Source organism: Sminthopsis crassicaudata, chromosome 2, assembly GCF_048593235.1.
Source record: "Sminthopsis crassicaudata isolate SCR6 chromosome 2, ASM4859323v1, whole genome shotgun sequence".
In the NCBI taxonomy this organism is placed as follows: domain Eukaryota; kingdom Metazoa; phylum Chordata; class Mammalia; order Dasyuromorphia; family Dasyuridae; genus Sminthopsis; species Sminthopsis crassicaudata.
The window spans coordinates 47773612-47794898 of NC_133618.1; the positions used below are offsets into that span (position 1 = coordinate 47773612).

Genomic DNA, 21287 nt, shown 5'->3' on the forward strand with positions numbered 1-21287 from the left:
TCTTCTTCCCCTCCTCTCTCTCCCCAATGCAACAGAAAAAACTCTGGACAAGAAAAGCTGGGTGTTAGTTTTAGCACCCTCACTACATGCTGTATAACCACTGGGAAATTATTTAAATGAGTCTATTCCCTTCCCTATAAAAAAGGATTGATTCTTGCCAAACCCAAAGGACTGCTGTGAAGATCAAATGGGATAATTCACATGAAAGCATCTTGCATGAATGTTACAAAATTACAAAGAACAAGCATGGCTCCCCCCCAAAAATATGTAATAACACTAATAATGACCACAGCTGGCATAAGGTGACCATAACCTAATAAGGCACCCACCTGTTTTGGTGTAGCGGGGCCAGGTGCTCTTCGGAGTGGTCAGCCATGTGCTTCGGTGGTACTGACGCTGTCTTTGTCGAGGTCTGCAGATTAAAAAATATAGGCAATGCTTTATCTTTGGGGACAAACTCCTTCAATTATCTAATCACTGGTCAATATGCAGAAAAATGAAGAAATCTTCCACACTACAATGTGCAATTCTCTAATCACAAAGCTTTAGGTTGCCTGTAGAGTTTCCCTTAAAAATAATGTGTTTAAAAGCTGAGAACTTAGAAGAAAGAACCAAATCCCCAGTTGTTTTAAGAGGTGAAACCAAGTGATATATTGATGTCAAACATTCCCAGAGTCAAATCTGGAATGAGGAGGAAGAGAATGCTCAAAGCCCAGCTCTATTCCTTGACTGTCTGGGTGACCTTGGTTAAGTCACTTAATACCTTTGGAACTCATCAATAAAATGAGGCTGCACGAGACAATCTCTGAGGTTCATTCTGTTCAAAACATACGATTACAATACTGATATTATCTCTAATCTGATTTGCTCCAGAGCTATAAAATGCAGGATGCCCCCCAAATTCTTGGTGTGGTTTTAAGCTATTAAAGCAATGTTAGATTAGCAATTAAAGCTTAAATGGCACTAAGTTCTTTGAGATACCTTGTAGTATTTTTCTTGTTCAATATCTGACCAAAAAATTTCAGATGGGATGTAATTTTTCTATTAATTTTTCTAAAATGCCAATACTCTCAAGGTTAACCAAGTAAGCAAATCAAGAGTATTTCTTTGCCCATATCAGACAGTTTACGCTTTACTGATGACAGGTAATACTAGCTTTAACATCAGACTTAGGATGCTGTGATCATCAAATCTCAGAATGCCTAATAGTCACTAATAAGCCAACACAGAGTCTAAGAATGTGAACTGGGGAAAAAAATGAAAGATAAACAACACAATTTCACTTTAAAAAGAAGCTCAGAGCAAAGTCCATCTCCTTCTAAGGACTTTCAAATACTAAAACTAACTTTCTATAATTTCTCTAAAATGAAGAAAAATACTATTTCTTAGTATTCATGGCATACTTATGAAATGTTATGATTTCTTCTCAATAGCCATTTTAAATACTATTAAAGTAGTTCAGTTTATATCAAGCTTTCTTTGTTCTCACCTCTGATCTCCAAGGACAGCTCGAGCTCCAAAATATCTTTTCAACTCTGTTTCTGGATTCAAGTGTCTAAAGAATTAGAAATAAAAAACAACAAACAAAAATAGAACTTTTTTTACAACTGAGAATTTTTTCTTATCAACTCCATCCAAATAACCATGGAACAGTGAAAATAGTGACCTTAGGCTGAAAAGTGGTCAACAATCTACATAGATTCTTGTTCATTCTGTAGTCTGAACTGCTGCCCTCTACAGGGTCAGCCATGTAGTCATGCACATGCTTTCAGGGAAAAGGCCAGCTTCTAGAGTACTTGCCCTGTGTTGTGGAAGAATATGACCTGCAGAGAGCTACTCCTCGAAAAAGCAACTCATCTGTCTGATTGTTAAAGATGTCTTCCATAGCTTTAAAAGCCTGGTAGGCTAGCAGTTAGATAAGATAAGAACAAGCTAAACAAATTCATCTACGCAAGGCTGGAAAGATGAGAAAATAAGAGAAGAGGAAAGCCGAGTTCTGTATTCACGTGTCCAAAGAGGAGTATCACCAATGTGCATGTTCTTTCAAGTTAAAACTAGCCTTTTGTACCTCCACTGAACACAGAATGGCTGCTCTGTAGTGTCTGCAGAGATAAGCTATAAACCTATATAAGTTTAGAGGACAAGGCAGGCATGCCAAATAACAACACTGTTCCAACTTCTTTGGAACAGTGAAAAGAGAGCAGAAGAGAGGAGGATAGGAGGAGGTGCACCAAAAGAGAAGGAAGTAAGAGCTATGGCCTAAGGAAAGCAGAAGGAAATTCACGAAGTTGTAACTAGCATATCAAGAGCTAAAATAGACTGCAAATGTTTTTGCTAAATTAATTTTGTTTCAAGGGTAGGTTCAAGTAATTAAGAACCCCCTGAACCTCCTCAAAAATAACTGTGATATTAAGACAAAAGACAGAAAGAAAATAAAATTAAATGCCCAAACCTGGCCCCAGCAAGGATATGAGAAGGTATCTCCCCATTTCCTTGAAGAGATGCATGGGTGGGAGGATTATAGAATACTGCATACAATGGCAGTCTTTGGGGAGGTATTGATTACTTTTGCCAAATTCTTTTCTCTTTGGAATAAGGCATAACTCTCTGAGAGGAGGCTTTGGGAAGAACAGATTGGGAAATATAGGTGATGTAAAAAAAACTAGTGCGATCAATAATATTCTACTTTTTAAACAAAATGTACTTAAAATATAATTGTATATTCAAAACCTTTCCCAACTTTATGTGTGGGTTAAAAAAGATTCAGGAAATGTTACATGACTTGCTTTAAATCTTGACAACTGTTCAATGGCGGAATCAGGACTTGATAAAATCTTAACTCCCAGTTCAGGATTCTTTCCCCATACCATATGTACTGTAACTACCACATTAGTTCTGTTCTAGGAAGAGCCACTTAGGACATAATATAGATACTCCAGACACTCAACACTAAAGAATAACTATAGGAATTAGCCAACAGAGAGTTATGCTATCTCATAAAAGTCCAAATGAAAAAAGAGACTCATCCCAAATATGTGTATAAGTATCTTTTTTCCTATCAGAGTGAATACATCAGAAGAACTGGGAAATTAAGAGCAGGGTGATCCCTTTTCTACCAGCAGAATTTTAAGAGTAAGGAATCAATAGCTATCTGAAAAATCTAACAGTTGATTAATTTGATCTTAAATGAAGGACCACATTTATAGTAACATCCTTCAGGAAACATCTTGAAGAGTTAAACAAAATAAATCCAACACTCTCCAAGGAATAGTTTTCCTGCTAGAACAGATGGGCGCGATGTTACATCAAAATCTGTCTGGGGGAAGAAAAAAAGGAAAAACACCATTAATCTCTTACCTGTGTTCGACATAGAGAAGAGGCCGACTCTCCATGATGACATTGCTATGAGTCTGATTTGACAGACCATTGGTAACTTCAATTTTCTCTAAAATGCTGTCAATATCCTCCAGACCATCATCTTCCTGAAAGCACCAAAAAGATTCAAGATAGAAGAACCATCAAAGTAATTCTATTTTAAACTCTACCATAAGAACCATTCAACATGTTAGTTATCAAATCAAATTGTTTTTTTATGAGAAGAATCAGGTAAAATAGCTTTGGGATTTGTGATTTGGACTATACAAAACAAAATTCAAATTGAATTGCCAGAAGATGAATCATTCCTAGAATCCCAAGGGTCAAGGGCATGAGTTTGAAATGCATTTGTTGACAATAAACTGAACACAAATAAAATTATTATTTTCACTTGTTGAATTCCCAAGTTAGCAGAAGAGAAAACAAGAGAAGGTAGAGAGTCCACAGGCACAGTGAGATAGCTCAATACTAGAGAGTATTGTGTAACACAGATTAGAAAAGAAAAAAAAAAAAAAAGAGGCAGTAGAACAAGAGCATTCTTGATTTTCCAGAGGAATTGCATGAAACAAAGAGGAGACCAAACCTTGTTAAGCAATCTTTTCCTGTTTCAGAATTATCTACATTATACTACTGATAGGGGCTCCAGGCCGGGGCCTTTTCACTCCAAACTTCTCCAGTGTTCCGCAGACTTTCTCAGAACACACCTTAACAGCCCACTTTTACTTCCTGCCCATAGACTCCCCTATGACCTCTTCCTCCACTGTGGAGGAAGCAGGCCTCCAGGATGCACACTGAATTTCCAGCAGGGCCCTCAACACCAGCATCACCTACCACATACTACTGTGCTTGAATTTATTCCTCAAATTCCCCCTACCTCAGTGATCCTGAACCCCAGGCTGCTGAAGTATAAGACCTATTTCTCATTCTGCTTTGCTTGCTCCACACCCCCAAATTCCCAGCCCAGATTGGCCTTCCCCTCCCACTGAGCCTTGGCTCCCTTCTGATGAATCGATGACCCAATTGCCCTCTGTAGTGCTGGTTGTACTTTGCTCACACTGCTTGCTGCCTATCACCATGTCTGGACTCTATCATTACCTTTACCCCACCTGCCCCATCTCTTCCTTCTCCCCTCTCGCCTAATCATCCTTCACAAAAGGAGCCTCCTGGGCCCCGGCTCACCTCAAGGTGGCCACTCATCACCTCTCCTTACCCAATAAAATCCTGGCGCTCCCATCTTCCCTGAGGCCCCAAGCCCCATCCTGCTGGGCTCTAAGAGCCCTTCCCAACCTTGATCCTTTTCTCTCATCCCTCCACCACTCCTCGTGACAGTCTTTATCCCTGACACGTCTCCGTTTTCTCATCTCCATTGCTTCACTTCTCAGTCTCCCCTCAGGACACAGCTCACTTCCACCTTCTACAGGATGTCTTTCCAGTCCCCAACCTCCCTTCTGAGATGAGTTTCCAACTACTCTGTCTACACTTTACAAGTACAGGGGGATTGGAGGAACTCCTAAAGAGCAGGAATAGTTTTTGCCTTTTTTTATTCTTCACACAGTGCTTGGCAAACAGTAAGCATTTAATAAATGTTTATTGACAAAAAAACCCTGGAATTAATGTTTTCTAAACTCCTCTGAGAAGCAGCCTGAAGGATCAGAAGGGAAACAACAATTAAAAGCTTTGACTAAAACATACCGGAGTTTCTCCTGTTGCAGTTTTCTTATTTTTCTTCTTCTTCTTCTTCTTCCGTGGTTTGTTATTCAGATTAGGCTGTCAAGAGAAGAACAGTGTGATGCACAGACAAAGGAGCCAGAGCACTGAAGAAGGTAAGAAAGGGCTTCGTCACCTCCTAAATTTCTGAGGAGACAAAGGACAGGTCAATTTCAGAAGAAAACTCAATGATATAGATGATATGATAGAGGCCCCTGAGTAGCCAAATAGGAATATGCTTAAGAAAAAAGAAATAAAGGAGTAAAAAGATTAAGGGACAGAAGGCAACTTTTTTGAGTTTTCTCCCCTTTAAAAGGAGCTAGAAACTCTTTTTTTGGGGGGGCTGAACACAGGAATAACGAGAATGCAGTGATCAGGCACTGTGAAATACGAATCCAACCTTTGTGTCTTCAAAAGAGCAAAAAGGCAGTAATCCAGTCCAGTCCCTAGTTAAAAAAGCATTTCCAAAAGACAAAACCATTTCCATAAGCCAAGGAGCTGAGGAAGAGACTAATCAGGCTTTCCTCCATCCAAGAGCACAGCACAACAAAAGCTAATCAACAATCAGTAAGAGCTTATAAATAAACTACTGATAAACATACTTGGAGATAAACATACTTCTTTAAGGAAGAAGTAGTTGGTGGTTGTCCTTCTTTCTCAGAGGACTGTGATGTCATGACAAGCCAGTGAGTTGGGTTTGAGTGAAGGAAGGTTGGGCAAAGCCACTTGCCTCACTTTCTCCTCAATTATCACCTTCATGCTCATGAATCTCAGCTCTACTTAGGCAGCACTAACCTCTCTGCTGACTTCCAGTCTCCCACCTCTGTCCTTAATCAGATGTCTTCTAGAAATCTTAAACACAATGTATGCAAAACCCAACTCATGCTTCCCCCAAAAACCTTCCCTTCTTCCTAATTTCCCTATTATAATCAAGGGTATTACCATCCTCATCTCCTCTTACCTCCCCTATCCAATCAATGGTCAAGTCTTATCACTTCTACCTTCATAAAATCTCTCATATACACCCCTCTTTTCTCCTCTAACATTGCACCTCCTGGTGCAGGCCCTCATCACCTCTTGCCTAGACAATTTCAACAGTCTCCCCACATTCTGCTGCCAAACTGGTCTTTCGAAAACAGTACAATTTGGTCTGACTGTACCATCCCCCATTAATCAATTCTGGTGCCACTCTCACCTCCAGGATCACTCATAAAATCTTGTCTTTCAAATTCCTTTATAAACCTGCCCCTTCTTATCTTTCCAATTTTCAAAATGCCTTGTGATCCATCAACACAAGGGTCCTATCTCCCAACTCCAAGCACCTCCCACACCTCTTTTCTGCCTCCTGGCTTCCCTTAGTTGTCAGCTAAAGTCCTATCTTCTTCAAGAAACTTTTCCTAATCACCATGAATCTCAGTGCCTTCTCTTTCAGACAACTTCCAGTTTATCCTATCGGTATCATGCTTGTACCTAGTTGTTTGCATGTTGTCTCTCCAGACTACAAGCTGCTTTTCATCAGGGAATGCCTTTTCCTTTTCCCTGTAGCTTCAGCAATCAGTGGGTGCTGAAGAAATCAAGTTGACTGATTGGGATATGTAGCTCCCGGTGCCAATCTACTATACCTTGTCCTATACAGAAGAATTGTATTTATTTCTGAATACCTGTGCATTAGTTGCTGCCTGGTTTTCTTGTGAAAGACTTTCTCCATCTCTTTCTTGGTTGACCTCTAGTTCTCCATGTTTAGTGTCTTCATTGTTCTCTGCGCCCTCTTGTACCTTCAGTCTGTAATCTTCTCCCCTTGCTTTGGATACAAGTTCATCCTCAGGTTCTTCACTGGTTATCTGTATTGGTAAAAAAGAAAATAAGCTATATATTAAACAGTAGAACAGGAAATATAAGTTATCTTCAAAGTAGGCCCTTGGAGTGGGAAGGAAACAAGCTACAAGTATTTACTACAGTAATATGTAACATAAAAATATAGCCAACATAAAGGATTTCTCACAGTTGTATACTTCTGAAAGAATTCCTGGGATTCATACCTTCAATATCTTTTTGTCTCTCTTGCAGGCAGACTTTCCTAGTTTCCTTCCCCCCTCAAAGGAAATCTGGCACTAACTTTATCTTTTAAGTACTGAGTTGTAGGTGTGCCATGTGCTTAGAATGTTAAGCTCCTAGGACACCTAGACTCTGGGTTGGTTTGCTTTTTCTTTGTATCCCCAGGGCAGATATAGTGCTCCAAACAAAGTAAACACTTCAATGAATGCTTTTTGATGGATTAATTGACTAAGAACCAGCCTAGATAAATTCAGATAGTATTGTCACTGGAGTGAATATTACAAGTTGACTCAATTCCTTTTAGCAATAGCAACTCATGTAAGCATTTAAGAGCAGGATAATTAACTGGGGTTTGTAAATTTTTTTTTAAATTGATAACTTTTATTGCAATGTAATTAGTTTTGATTTGGAAACCCTATTGTATCATGCATCTAAAGACAATTATTCTAAGGTTAACCAGACTGCCAAAAAACACAAAAAGATGAATTCTTGTTTTAAATATCTGATACTTTAGTAGTAGTGACATCTGACCAATCAATAAATTCTAACAGCTTCCTATTACCTAGGATCAAACATAAACTCCCCTTTGGAGTGTGTGTATGTATGTATGTATGTATGTATGTATGTATGTATGTATGTATATTTTCAATTGTTTCTTTTCATTACAAAGATATTTTAATAGATAGCATGTGAGGATTAGTCATATGCCCCTTTTTTCTACTAATGTTAACTATATTCACTGATTTATGCAGAACAATTAGAAAAAAATTATAGGCACCTACTATGTGCAAAACTATTAGAAAAAATTATTAGGCACCTACTATGTGCAAAGCACTGTGCTAGTTGCTGGGGAAAATACAATACTTAGTCAACACTTATGGGTTCTACTTATATGGAAGTGATAGTTTAAAAGACACACAAAAAATTGCAAGGATAGCTATAAGATCTAATATTACCTGGCAAGAACATGAGGAAAGTACAAAAGAGAAGTACTACTATGTTAAAATTCTACAGGAAGTTCATCTCTAATGAGGAAAGGGAGAAAATATAAAGGATAAGTAGAAGGCATATCCAAGAATGTATGTACACCTGCACACACAGACACAACTCCTAGCTTATAGAGACAGAAAGGTTTTCTTTGAAATAAAAAAAATCAATATCAACAAAATAAACATTATTTAATAATTAATAAAATGATGGGATAAATAATAAAGTATTAATATTGAAACAGTGAGGTGGCACAGTAAAAGACTAGGTCAGAAGACCTGGGTTCAAATTTGACTTTAGAAATTTACTAGCTGGGTGAGCCTGGCCAAGTCCCTTTACTTTTGTCTGTCCATTTCCTTATCTGAGGGATAAGAGCCCCTATCTTCCAAGATGGTTGTGAGGAACACATGAGATAAAGATTGGAAAAGTGCTTAGCACAGTGGCTAGTCCTAAGTAAGTACTACAAAAACTATTATCATTATTATTATTAGTTTCACTCTTTATGGAATTAAAACAATGAAAACAAAGTTGATCTTCACTGACTAGACTAGGGAAAGATTAAACAAACTGTAGAAAACTATGAAGAATTCAGAGAAGTTTGAAAAGACCTATGCTAAATGACAGAGTGAAACAACCAGAACCCATGACCATTACTGACTCCACAGAACTAATTGGGGGTAGAGAAAGAGAGTAGAGTGATTTAATATGGAGAAAGGAGAGAAACAACAAAAGAAACCTTTTTTCAAAAATGATCAGTCTGGGTTTGAGGGGGGTGGCATTTTGAGCTTTAAAGAATGCATGGGAATTAACCAGAATAAGAAGGCTGTCCACAGGCATGGAGGATAAAAAAGTACAAGAGTGTGTTGAAAGTGCAGGCAGAGGGAGTCCAGTTTTATTGTTGCAAAAAGTACACTGAACAGAAAAATGGGAGTTCCAGGCAAAGGAGTTTGACCTTTATTTTGCAGGCAGTTAGGAACTCCCAAAAAAATCTGAACTGAGAAGTAACATAACCAGGCCAGTATGTGAAAAAGATAATTTTGGCAGTCCCAAGAAAGATAAGACTTAGCAAGAAAAGACTGTGGCAATAGTCTAAACAGGTGCTGGAGAGGTCTTGCAGGCTGGAGTCCCAAAGAGTAAAGCCTTTCTAGATCTATGACACAACATAAACCTAGAAAAATGCAAAAAAAACTGGATGTTCTACAGGTTTTGTAGGGGTGGAATAAGAATCCAATCAACTGTTACAAGTGACGGAGAGGAAAAGTCAAGGCATAAAGCCAAGATTTTGAGCATAATAACTGGATAAAATTGTGAAGCCACAAAGAGAAATAACAAAACCAAGAGGAGGAGCCAATTTCAGGGAAAAGATTTTAAGTCAAATATAGTACACATTAAATTTATGGTAATGGTAGGACATGTAGTCCCATATTACTAATGATCTGCTGTATGACATTTCCACCAGGATTATCTTTCTTTTTCTTTTTCTTTTTTTTTTTTTTCCTGAGGCTGGGGGTAAGTAACTTGCCCAGAGTCACACAACTAGGAAATGTTAAGTGTCTGAGACCAAATTTGAACTTGGATCTTCCTGAATTCAAGTCTGGTGCTCTATCCACTGCACCACCTAGCTGCCCTCAGGATTATCTTTCTTTTTGCTTATACTAGTATCTCTGATGCTTAGCGCATTGTCTGGCAGTAAGCATTTAATAACTCTACCTTCTGTTGGCACCCCAAACTTTTTATATTCAAAACTTAAGACCTCCCTCCACATTTCTGTTGATAGTACTAGTCACCTAGGATCATACAATTGGGTGATTTTCCTTGATTCTAGCCCTTCCATCAACCCCCATAGCCAACAAGTTGCCAAGTCCCATTGATTACTGTTATCTACTCCTCCAGTTCTTTTGCATTTTTCTAGGTCTATGTTGTAGCATAGATCTAGAAAAGCTTTACTCTTTGGGACTCCAGTCTCTAGCACTTGTAGGCACTTAATAAACACGAAATGACATCAAGCCTTTCTCAGACATAAAAACTATGATTCATTTTGAGTTAAAATTTACTCAACTGAAAGTGGGATAGAAGACTGAAGTGCTTGGGGTCAAGAAAATTGGAGCTCTACTGCTACAGTGTGATCCAGTTGTGATTTAACCCTTCAACTCCTTTTTTCTTTAAATTAAAGCTTTTTATTTTCAAAACATAGGCATGGATAATTTTTCAACATTGACTCTTACAAAACCTTATGTTCCAAATTTTCCTCCCCTTTCCCTCACCTCCTCCCATAGATGGCAAGTAATCCAATATATGTTAAATGTTAAAACATGTTAAATCCAAGATATGTATACATATTTATACAATTATCATGCCACACAAGAAAAATCATATCAAACAGGAAAAAAAAAGAGAAAGAAAAATGCAACCAAAAAAAAAAAAAAAAAAAAAAAAAAAAGTGAAAATGCTATGTTGTGATCCCCACTCAGTTCCCACAGTCCTCTTTCTGGGTATATGTAGTGTTCTGGTTGGTTTTTTAGAGGTCTCTGGACAAGCCTGCGTTTCAGATATTAATCACCACAAGAACAGCCAGGGGAAAAGTCCAAATCTCCTTCAGTATAGTTTCCTTGCCTGGGGTCCAGGCTAGCTTTCTGGAGGTCCTCCGGAATGTGTCTTGGTTTCTATGGGGGAGGCAGGAGGACCACCAAGACAGTCTCTGTCTTGAAGTCTCCCTGAGTCCGGGAGCTTGTGCTACAGTCTCCAGCCACCACAAAGGTGGGAGATGGAATAAATGTCTTTTCTTGGCTCTGAGAGCTTGAGCTCCTTCTTCCAGTCCTCCGTCTTCTCAGAGTCTGTCTCTGTGAGTTTGTCCCAGTTTATATGCAGTATACAGAGTATAAACCAATCATTATATCACTAGGGAACCATTATTTGTTGTAAGATTAATTCAATCATACAGAACTAGAGAACTATTAATCACCATGCTAAATTAGATAACCATTGTCTTATCAATTCCACTGAATTAACACCTTCTAAGAATCCTTGTTTTAAGTACAGAGTTCTGGCCCATTACAGGTAAAGATGGTTCTTTATTATAAGCTCATGGGAATTGGCCTCAAATTATCTCATTGTTGGAAAGAATTCCATCAGAATTGATCAATGTATAATCTTCTTGTTGCCAAGTATAAAGATCTTCTGGTTCTGCTCATTTCCAGTTCATATAAGTCTTTACAGGCCTTTCTAAAATCATCCTGCTGATCATTTTTTACAGAACAATAATATCCCGTAACATTCATATACTATAACTTATTCAGCCATTCTCCAACTGATGGGCATCCTCAATTTCCAGTTCCTTGCCATTACAAAAAGGACTGCCACAAACATTTTTGCACATGTGGGTCCCTTTCCAGCCTTTGGGATATAAGCTTGTAGAAACTTTGCTGGATCAAAGGGTATGTACAATTTGATAACTAACTTTTTGAGCATAGTTCCAAATTGCTCTCCAGAATGGCTGGATTCATTCACAATTCCACCAACAATGTATTAATGTTTACCCACATCCCCTCCAACATTCATTATTATTTTTTCCTATCATCTTAGCCAATCTGAGAGGTGTATAGTGGTACCTCAGAGTTGTCTTAATTTGCATTAATCAATGATTTAGAGCACCTTTTCATAATTAATTGCGTTAATCAATGATTTAGAGCACCTTTTCATATGACTAGAAATGGTGTCAATTTTTTCATCTGAAAATTGTCTTTTCTTATCCTTTGACCACTTATCAATTGGAGATTGACTTGAGTCAATTCTCTAAATATTTTAGAAATGAAGCCTTTATCAAAACCCTTAAATGTAAAAATGTTTTCTCATTTTATTGCTTCCCTTCTAATCTTGTTTGTACTAGTTTTGTTTGCACAAAAACTTTTTAACTTAATATAATCAAAATTATTTATATGGTATTCAATGAGTTCCAGTTCTTCTTTGGACTCCAATTCCTTCCTTCACCACAGATCTGAGAGATAGTATCAACTAGCTCCACTCCCAGAACTTTTGGTGTTTGCGGGATAAAGCCTTTGCTAGCTATTCTATTACCTGTTTGAGCATCCCCTTGTCTCCTTTACTGAACCATCATTCAATTCCTAACTATCCTATGTTCTTCTAATTTGCTTATATCATTGTCTAAATCATGAACTCATTTCGACCTTTGCTTGGTATATGGTGTTAAGTATGGGTCAATGCCTAGTTTCTGCCATACTTGTTTCAATTTTCCAAGCAGTTCTTCTTAAATAGTGAGTTCTTATCCCAAAAGCTGGGGTCTTTAACCCTTCAATTTCTAAACTGCACTGCTAGAGGGAGTTTCCTCATTCCTAGACTAATGAAACTGTTACATGTTCCAACTAATCAAGAAAAAACAAAAAACAAAACAAAACAAAAAAACACCAAAATTCAATCATGGTACTTTGACAACTCTGCTTCTGGAATTTTTACCATTCTGACGTCCTGCTCTGACACCAAGTTTATAATTTGTCAAATGACCTTGTTAAATAGTTAATTAGCCTCACCCAATACCTCCATCTTTACTCATTATACTTTTGATCTCATCATGACCAAGTGTCCTCCTGCCATGATGCTGAGCTCTTTTTCTATTTCTCCCTCTTCCTTACTCCACCTATCCCTACTCTTCCCATTTCACATGACCTTTAGTCTCTTATTCCATTCCATTCCAGTCTCAACATTTTATCCCTTCAAAGTCAGCCACACAAGCATTCAGTTTAATTATAATTTTTATCCTTGTCCTATCTTGGACATGATTTTCAAAATCTCAACTCTAGGTTACTCTTTCTTGCACCTTCCATTTTCACCTCTCCTGACTTCCTGCCACAGGCACCTAGAGAAAGTCAAGCAAATGGGAACATTAGAAATTTGCTATTTATTTAAATCAATGACTTGCCCAGGGTCACACAGCTAGTAAGTGTCAAGTGTCTGAGGACAGATTAAAACTCAGGTCCTCCTGGCTCCAGAATCAGCACTCTAACTATATGTCACTAAGTTGCCTCCTCCCCCTTCTGACTTAAACTATGTTCTCCAAGATTAACAAGATCTTCTTAAATGCTCAATTCAATGGCTTTCATCCAAGTCCTCATTCTACCTCTCCTCTCTGAAACTTGGGGGAGCATCAACTAGCTCCACTCCCAGAACCTTTCCGGGATAAAGCCTTTGTTAGCTATTCTCTTACCTGTCTGAACATCCCCTTGTCTCCTTTATTAGACCATCATTCAATTCCTAACCATAAATATTACTCCCCAGAGTTCTCTCTCAAACCCTCTTTCTTTTCTGGTGATGCCACTAGCTTCCATTGGGTCATTATTATTTATATGCATAAATTCAACCTGAAGTCTCTTCTGAATTCCAAGGCCTCATCTTTACCTGCTGGCTAACTCAAGCAAGTCCAAAATTGGATTCATATCCTCCCCCCAAAAATCTCCTTTAATTCTGTTGAGAGCACTAGCATGCATCCAGTCTCAGTCTTTCTTGGTCTCTCTGTTCTTCTGATTCCCCCTAGTTGTCAATACTTCTAAAATTATTTTGCATATACTTTTGGTTGCTTCTATATGTGCTGTATTCCCTTAGAATGTCCACTGTTTGACATCGGGAATTCCATTTTACTTGTCTTTTAATCTCCAGTTGCTGTCACAATATCTCACCTCTGCCCTTTTAAAGTATGTCCTCTGACAAATTAAATACTATTGCCAATCTGAATCAGATTTCCTCCATGATTCCTAAATTTACACAATGGTTAAAAGCTGGGAGGGTGCTCTCTCGAGGTCTCAGATATTTCCTACAACACTTCAGGTTTCTCATATGTTAAGCTGGAATAAAAGTAACTGTACCATTTACCTCACAGGGTTATTTATCTAATCCATAAACCATGTAAGCACTATATAAATATAGACTATTATTACTTGGTTACAATCCTCCTGTTATTAATTCTCAATCATCAACAACGTAATAAAAATTTTAGTGGTGAAAAAAGAAAATAAGAAGTCACCTCCTTTTTCCTCCCCCTTATCACTGTTCCCAAATCTTTCTTCCTACTTACTTCCTGGCAAGTAATTTTAGGATCATAGGATCCAGAAGGGACTTCAAGTATCTTCTAGTCTATCTCCTTTCTCTAGGCCTCAATTTCCTCATCTGCAAAATGAGGAAGTTAAATTAGTGCTCTTTCTTAGGGCTGATTCAACTAAATAAACAAATGATGTAATGCCTAAAACATACAAAGCACACTATTAGGAAGTGGAGGTTAAAAAATAAACAATCTGTCTTTAAAAAGCTGAGACTCTATTGGGAAAAATAATGGGCACAAAAAAGAGGGAGCGTTTCTAAAAAGAGAAAGAAATATGTCTGAAGATTAATCTAGATTAATCTGTTCAACATAGATCAATATAGATAGGTACCTATGTAAGTATAGATATCTATAAACGTAGTTAATGTGTAGATAGATAAATGTGTAATTTGTAGAGATATCTATAGGTGATATCTAACTATAGATTAACTTATAGATCTCCATATGCAGATACAGAGATCTAGCTATAGCTACATCTTGATATTGATAGACACCCACACTGATATCAACAAGATAGCGATATAGATTATATTTCTAAGTCTATCTGCAGATATTTACAGATATAGACAGTCATGTAGATTTCTATCTATAAGATCTAGTTGTCTAGCAAGATTCGGTCATAGAGATTTCTACTTATAAATATGTAGTTATTTACATAGACATTTCCATACAGTTATCTATAGATTTCTATAGGTAAAATCTAGAGATTTAAGACGGACATCTGTACAAATATTAACAAAATAAGCATAAAGATTTCTATCTATAGACATAGAGGTTTCTCTTAGGTGGATAAGGTAAAGATAATAACACACTCCTATTTTTCCCCTCCCAAGTTCACGGCCCCACTAGAACTCCGGGTTCGGGGCCTCGGAAAGGGAGTGGCCCGGAGCTAGATCTGGCGAGGGCCCGGGGATTCTCAAGGCAAAAGAGGAAGGAGGGCACCCAGGCGGAATCGCAGGACAGCAGATGGAATGCTCTGGGACCTTCGGGGCCGCCCGGCGGACTCCTCCCCCCTCCCCCACCCGACGCCTCCGACGTGGCCCAGACATCGCTCCGCCCCAGACTCTTCCCGGTTCCTCGCCGGGGCACCCGCCCCGCCCCTCCCCTCACGCCGACGCCTCGGGCCCCGCCCTCTCCCCCCCTCCCCCCCTCTATTTCCTTCCCTCTTCTATCTTCTTATTCCTATCCCCCTCCCCCCTCCGGCCCCTCCCTTCGGCGGCTCCTCACCAGCTCGTACAAGTTGCTTATGGCGCTGCGCTCCCTCCTCCCCCTCCTCCGTCGAGGGTCGCTCGGCAGCTGTCCCACTTCCTCGTCGTCCTCCTCGCCGCCGTCATCACGATCCTCGAGACCTAGGCGCAGGGCCCCGGGCTCTAGGGGCTCCTGGCCCCGCTGTTCTCCCCGCAGCCTCCGGAGGGCCCGGCGCGACATAAGACCCAACGGCCGCGGACCCGCCGCGCTTGCGCACTGCCGCACTGGGGCGTGGGCGGGGGGAGGATGTCGCGCGTGCGCGGTGGAAACCGTGGGCCCGCCTTGGCTTTCCTTAGATGGAGAGACTAGGAAGCCAGCCACGCCCGCCCTTAGGCTCCCGAGAGCTTTGAACCCGCCCGAGAGGCCCTCAGATTGGCTGCGCTCGCAGCCAATAGTCTGCTCAGGAAAACGGGAGCAGGGGCGTGTCTTAGCCACCTGCACCCTTTTCAGGTTCTCTTAGTAAATAAAACTGTATGCCAGTGTCAGTCACATCCTGGGGGGAAAAAGCAAAAAACAAAACACAAAACGACACGAAACTAAAACTTTATTATACTTTTATTTATTATACTTTTCTTCCTTTTTTTTTTAACAATATGATATTTTGGATAATAATTCTGTAAATTCTGTAAAAGTAAAAAATAAAAATAAAAAAGATAAAAAGGTACCTAAAAATATAACAAGAAAAGAACAAAAACAAAAACACTATCCTTGTTTTTAAAAAAAACTACAGAAAGTTTCCTGAATTAGAAGAAAAAAGTGAAATTCTATGTTGTTATAAATAATAACCTATATTTATATGTATATGTCATATATGTATACAATTCCTGTAAAATGAAAAGTTCAGTGTATGATATCTTTTCACCTAATACTGTACTGTGCCATTAAGATGTTTTGGAAACCATGAAGGGATTTATAAATGCTAGATATTAATGATTATTTTAATATTAAACTCTAACAATTATTTAATTGATATTAATATTATGAGTATCTGCAGTTCCTCACCAGATTTTTAACAATGATGGATTCCCGACTGCCAAATGCTCAACAATCATAGTGTTGCTATATACTATGTACTTATGAGTGGGATTCTGGAACACTATTTGGTCATTTGATCTTGTAGCAAATTCAATTTTTAGCTTTAAAAGATGTCATAATTATTAGTGAATCTTCTGTTCTTTCAATGCAGTTTTAATTTTTTAATTTCCTGCTTATTTTTCTTTTTTCTTCTTTTTTCTTTTTGTTTAGTTTAGTTTTGTTTTGTTCCTCTCTCCCATTTATTTCCAGTTGGAAGGGTGGAAGGAAAGGAACAACTTTATAACAAATATGCATAGTGAAGCAAAATAAATTCCCACATTGATTATGTCTGATAATATAATATCTTATTCAGCATCTTCAGTACATCATTTCTGTTAGGAAGAGAGTAGAATGCTTTTGGAGTCATTGTGGTTAGTCACTGAGTTCTGCCTTTCAAAGTTCTTTTTTCTTTATATGTAATGTTGTTTCTGGTTCTGCTCACTTCACTCTGTATGAGTTAATATAAGTCTTTCCAAATTTCTTTGAAATAATCCTTTTCCATAAAGGTATGAATAAGAAGAAAGTCCCCATATACACCAAAATATTTTATAGCAGCACTTTTTGTGATAGAAAATAATTAGAAACAAAGTAGATGTCCTTCAATTAGGAATGGCTAAACAAACTATCTTGTATATGGATGTAATGGAATGCTGTAAGAAGTGGACAAATGTGATGAATACAGAAAAGCTTCTGAAGATTTCCATGAACTGATGCAGAGTGAAGTCTGCCTAACTAAGAAAACATTCTACCCAATAACTACAACAATATAAATAGAATAACACACCAAAAAATCAAAAGTAAATGTAACAAAATGACATAGATCAAGCATCACTTGAATGAAGAAATATGAAAAAATATCCCCAATGTACCCCTATGTAGAGGTTGGAAATCCACAGGCATTACTGCTTTTTCCTCTTAAAAAAAAACAACAAAAAAAAATAACAAACATTTGTCGTTTGGGATGATTCTCTGAAAGGGGAAGAGATATTGCGGATAATTGTGAATGATGGAAAAAGAGAAGACATCAATAGACAGTTATAAGAAAGAACTCACTAAATCCAGTTCATATCCCACCTCCGATACTACCTGTGTTGGATATGATTGGATAGATGAGAATTCAGATTCATTGAAATATTAATGTTTACTGTCCCAACAAAGCATTTGAGGAGCAGGTTTTGAAATGCAAAGACAGCAGAGTAGAGTTGGCAGATAGTAGGACTTGAGGACTATGGGAATGAATCCCACCCTAATTATATGATGACCTCCCCTCCCCCAAAGCCACTTTACCTCTCTGGTTCTCAGTTTCCTCATTTGTAAAATGAATAAATAATAGCGCATGCCTTTCCAGGATTGGAGTGAGTATAAACTGAGCTAATATTTGTAAAGTTTTTTTGGCAAAAACTTGGGGATCCAGCTGTTAGAACCTAGGTCTCTCCCCGGTCATACTGAAATGCATAGAGTGTTATCATTTCAGAGCTTTGGAGTTGGAGGGAACCTCAGTGGCTATGGATAAGAAGAAAGGAATGCTGGTTATGTGATTCCCTCCCCTTCTCCATGCCCAGTTCCCCTTTATCTGTTGTTTTTCCCTTTTATTATGTAACCCCTTCTAGACTTCTTGCCACTCCTGTGAAGAGGTGAGGGGTCCATGGGTATGGACTAATGCATTTGATATCAGGGTTTGGTTTTTATTGGTTTTATTTATTTTTTAAAAATTTAAAAATTATTTTTATTTTATAAAAGAAATGCCTTCAAAGAGTACAAATGACAGAATCATAGAGGACCATGACAAAAATATTTTGAGATGAATATTTATTTTAAGTTATTATTATGAGAGGAGTGTATTAATTTCAGTGTTTAGCTTTTTGGACAGTTTTACTGAATTTTAAAAATCTTTTTTTTGACTGTTCACAGTGATTTGAGCCTACCCAGGAACCCATGTCCTCAAAGTGTTTTGGGGACAGCTAGTTGGCTGCAGTGGATAGAGCATACAGACTGGCATCCAGAAGACTCATCTTTGTAAATTAAAATCCAGCCTCAGATACTAGCTGTGTGACCCTGGGCAAGTCACTTAACCTGTTTGCCTCATTTTTTTCATTTGTAAAATAAGCTGGAGAAGGAAATAGGAAATTATCTGTAAGATATATATATATATATGATATATCTATAATAGCAAATAGTATCTCAACCAAGAAAACTCTAAATGGAGTCATGAAGACTCAAACACAACTGAAAATTACTACACAATAACTACACTCTTAGCATGGTTATCAAGACAACTTTGATGTACCACTTCCCACCTCTCAGATCGGCAAAGATGACAGGAAAAGATAATGATAAATGTTGGAGGAGATGTGGGAAAACTTGGACACTAATACATTGTTGATGGAGTTGTGAACTGATCCAATCATTCTAGAGAGCATTTTGGAACTATGTGCAAAGGGCTATGAGACTGTGTATATATTCTTTGATCTAGCAGTGTCACGAATGAGTCTATATCCTAAAAAGATTTTTAAAAAGGGGGGAAGCACCCACATGTGCAAAAATGTTTGTAGCAACATGGTGTCTGACACAGATGAACACTTAATAAAAATTCTATCTATCTGATGTAGTTATTCAGATTTGCTTGAAGACCTGTATCCCAGTGTAATGGATATTTCTAATTAACAGAAACTCCTTTTTTTTTTTTTTTTTTTTTAACTGACTTCAAGCCTAAACCTGTCTTCTAGATTATTTCTTTTTTGGGGAAGTGGAGGCAATCAGGATTAAGTTATTTGCCATGGGACACACAGCTAGTGAGTGTCTGAGGCTGGATTTGAACTCAAGTCCTCCTGACTCTAAAGATGCTCTATCCCCCACACCATCTAGTATTCCTTTGATTGAGCTTAGTCTGCTCTCTGAGACCAAATATATCAAGTCTAGTCTTTCTTCCATATGACGGATTCCAGACATTTCAGGACAGCTATTTGTGCCATATGCCCCCTTTTCAATTCCAGTCTTGTCCCCTGATTAAATAGCCTGGATTTCTTTCACTCCATTTCATAAGATATGGACTCAAGGCCCTTCATCCTTCTAATCTTCCTTCTGTACTTGCACTCCCACTTAACAATTGCAACTAGAACTGATCATAACATACCAACTGTGATCTGATTGATAATACTAGTTAACAATTATCTCATTAGTACTTTCTCAGCTCTGGGAGGTGGGTACTGTTATTCTCCTCTCTTGTCCCACCCTTTTACAGATGAGGAAACTGAGGAAGACAGAGAGTTTAAGTGACTTGTCTGACATGTATCTGAAGCTGTATTTGAATTTAAGATCTGTCTGACTCCAAGCCCAGCTACTCAGAATGAAACACTGTCTGGTGAAACGATGTCCTGAAGGTTATATTCATCCTTGCAGCTCATAATCACATGAACTTTTTTTACTGCCATGTCATATTATTGACATATTGTTCTCATTGCCCACACCAAAAAAAAAAAAAAAAAAAAGTTTTTCAGATGGATTTTATCTACCCATGTCCCTCCCTCCACCTTATAATTTCCTGTTTTAGGCATTTTGGGGATGGTGGAGGGAAGAAACTTCTCTTACCAATGCAGATCAGATCCTTCGGGCATTATATTGCCTTAGAGTAATTGTTTCTGGATTGAACATAACTGAGCATTGCTTTATTCAAGACATATCCCCAGTATGTGTCTGAGATAGGACTCTATAATTATATAATCAATTTTTGGAATTGGAACTGTGTTCAAAAACACAGACCCAGGGGAAGAGGCTCTGCTCAAAGGAATTTAATTTCTTTCTGTCTCTTTTCTTTTTTGAACACTGAAATTTCTTGGGATCCTTTCTTAAGGACCCAGTCTTAAACCCAAATCATTCTGACTTTCATTGATTGGTCAACAAAAGTTCTCAGGTTTGACTTTTGTTTGGGCCCTTATTGGCTTAGACTGAATGTAAATAGCAATTAAATCTCTGATTGATTCTGATTGAGTCCCTGATTGATTTTTTTTTTGGGGGGGGACTTCTCTGCCTCATTTCTTACCTCGATGTATTCACTAAATAGATCTTTCCTCAATCAAAGTGAGACCTGTTAAAAACACCTTAGCTTAAACAGGCCAAGATCTCCCACTTCATCCAGAGCCATCATCTCCAGTCATCAGATCTAAGTCTTGCCACTGGACCCAGATGGCTCTGAAGGGAAAAGTGAGGCAGGCGCCCTTGGACAGATCTCCCTCCCTTAAATCCAATTCGCTTGCACATCATGTCCTCATCTCCCTTTAAGAAGGAAGGACAAACAATAACAATAACACAGACTCTGGAAAGAGTTACATGAACTGATGCTGAGTGAAGTGAGCAGAACCAAGACAACACTGTACACAGTGAGAACAAGATTATGTCAACTGTGGTGGACTTGGCTCTTCTCAGCAAAGTGATGATTCAAGACAATTCCAATACCCCTTGGATGGAAAATGCCATCTGCATTCAGACAGAGAACTATGGAGACTGAATGTGATTGATTGAAGTATAGTATTTTCACCCTTTGTTTAGTTGGTTGTTATTTTTCTTTCTTGTGATTTTGTAATTTTGGTCTGATTTTTCTTGCATAACAGGACAAATGTGGAAATATATTTAAAAGGATTGCATATATTTAACGTATCAGATTACTTGCTGTCTTGGGAAATGGGAGGTATGGGAGGGAGAGAGAAAAATTTGGAACACAGTCTTACAAAAATAAGTG

The 21287-nt window shown here is 38.3% G+C and overlaps 1 protein-coding gene across 1 annotated transcript in view; it reads right to left on the minus strand.

Annotated features, from left to right (window-relative positions):
* TCF25 (TCF25 ribosome quality control complex subunit) overlaps positions 1-15719 on the minus strand; it is a 37933-nt gene extending 22214 nt beyond the window's left edge. Inside the window, exons 1-6 of the mRNA XM_074286147.1 lie at positions 15458-15719; positions 6744-6923; positions 5068-5142; positions 3358-3482; positions 1490-1555; positions 330-412 (exon numbers count right to left, since the gene is read on the minus strand). Of these exons, the coding sequence (XP_074142248.1) occupies positions 330-412; positions 1490-1555; positions 3358-3482; positions 5068-5142; positions 6744-6923; positions 15458-15658 (730 nt within the window). The 5' untranslated portion in view covers positions 15659-15719. The remainder of the gene's footprint in view (positions 1-329; positions 413-1489; positions 1556-3357; positions 3483-5067; positions 5143-6743; positions 6924-15457) is intronic.
* Positions 15720-21287: the final 5568 nt, after the last annotated feature.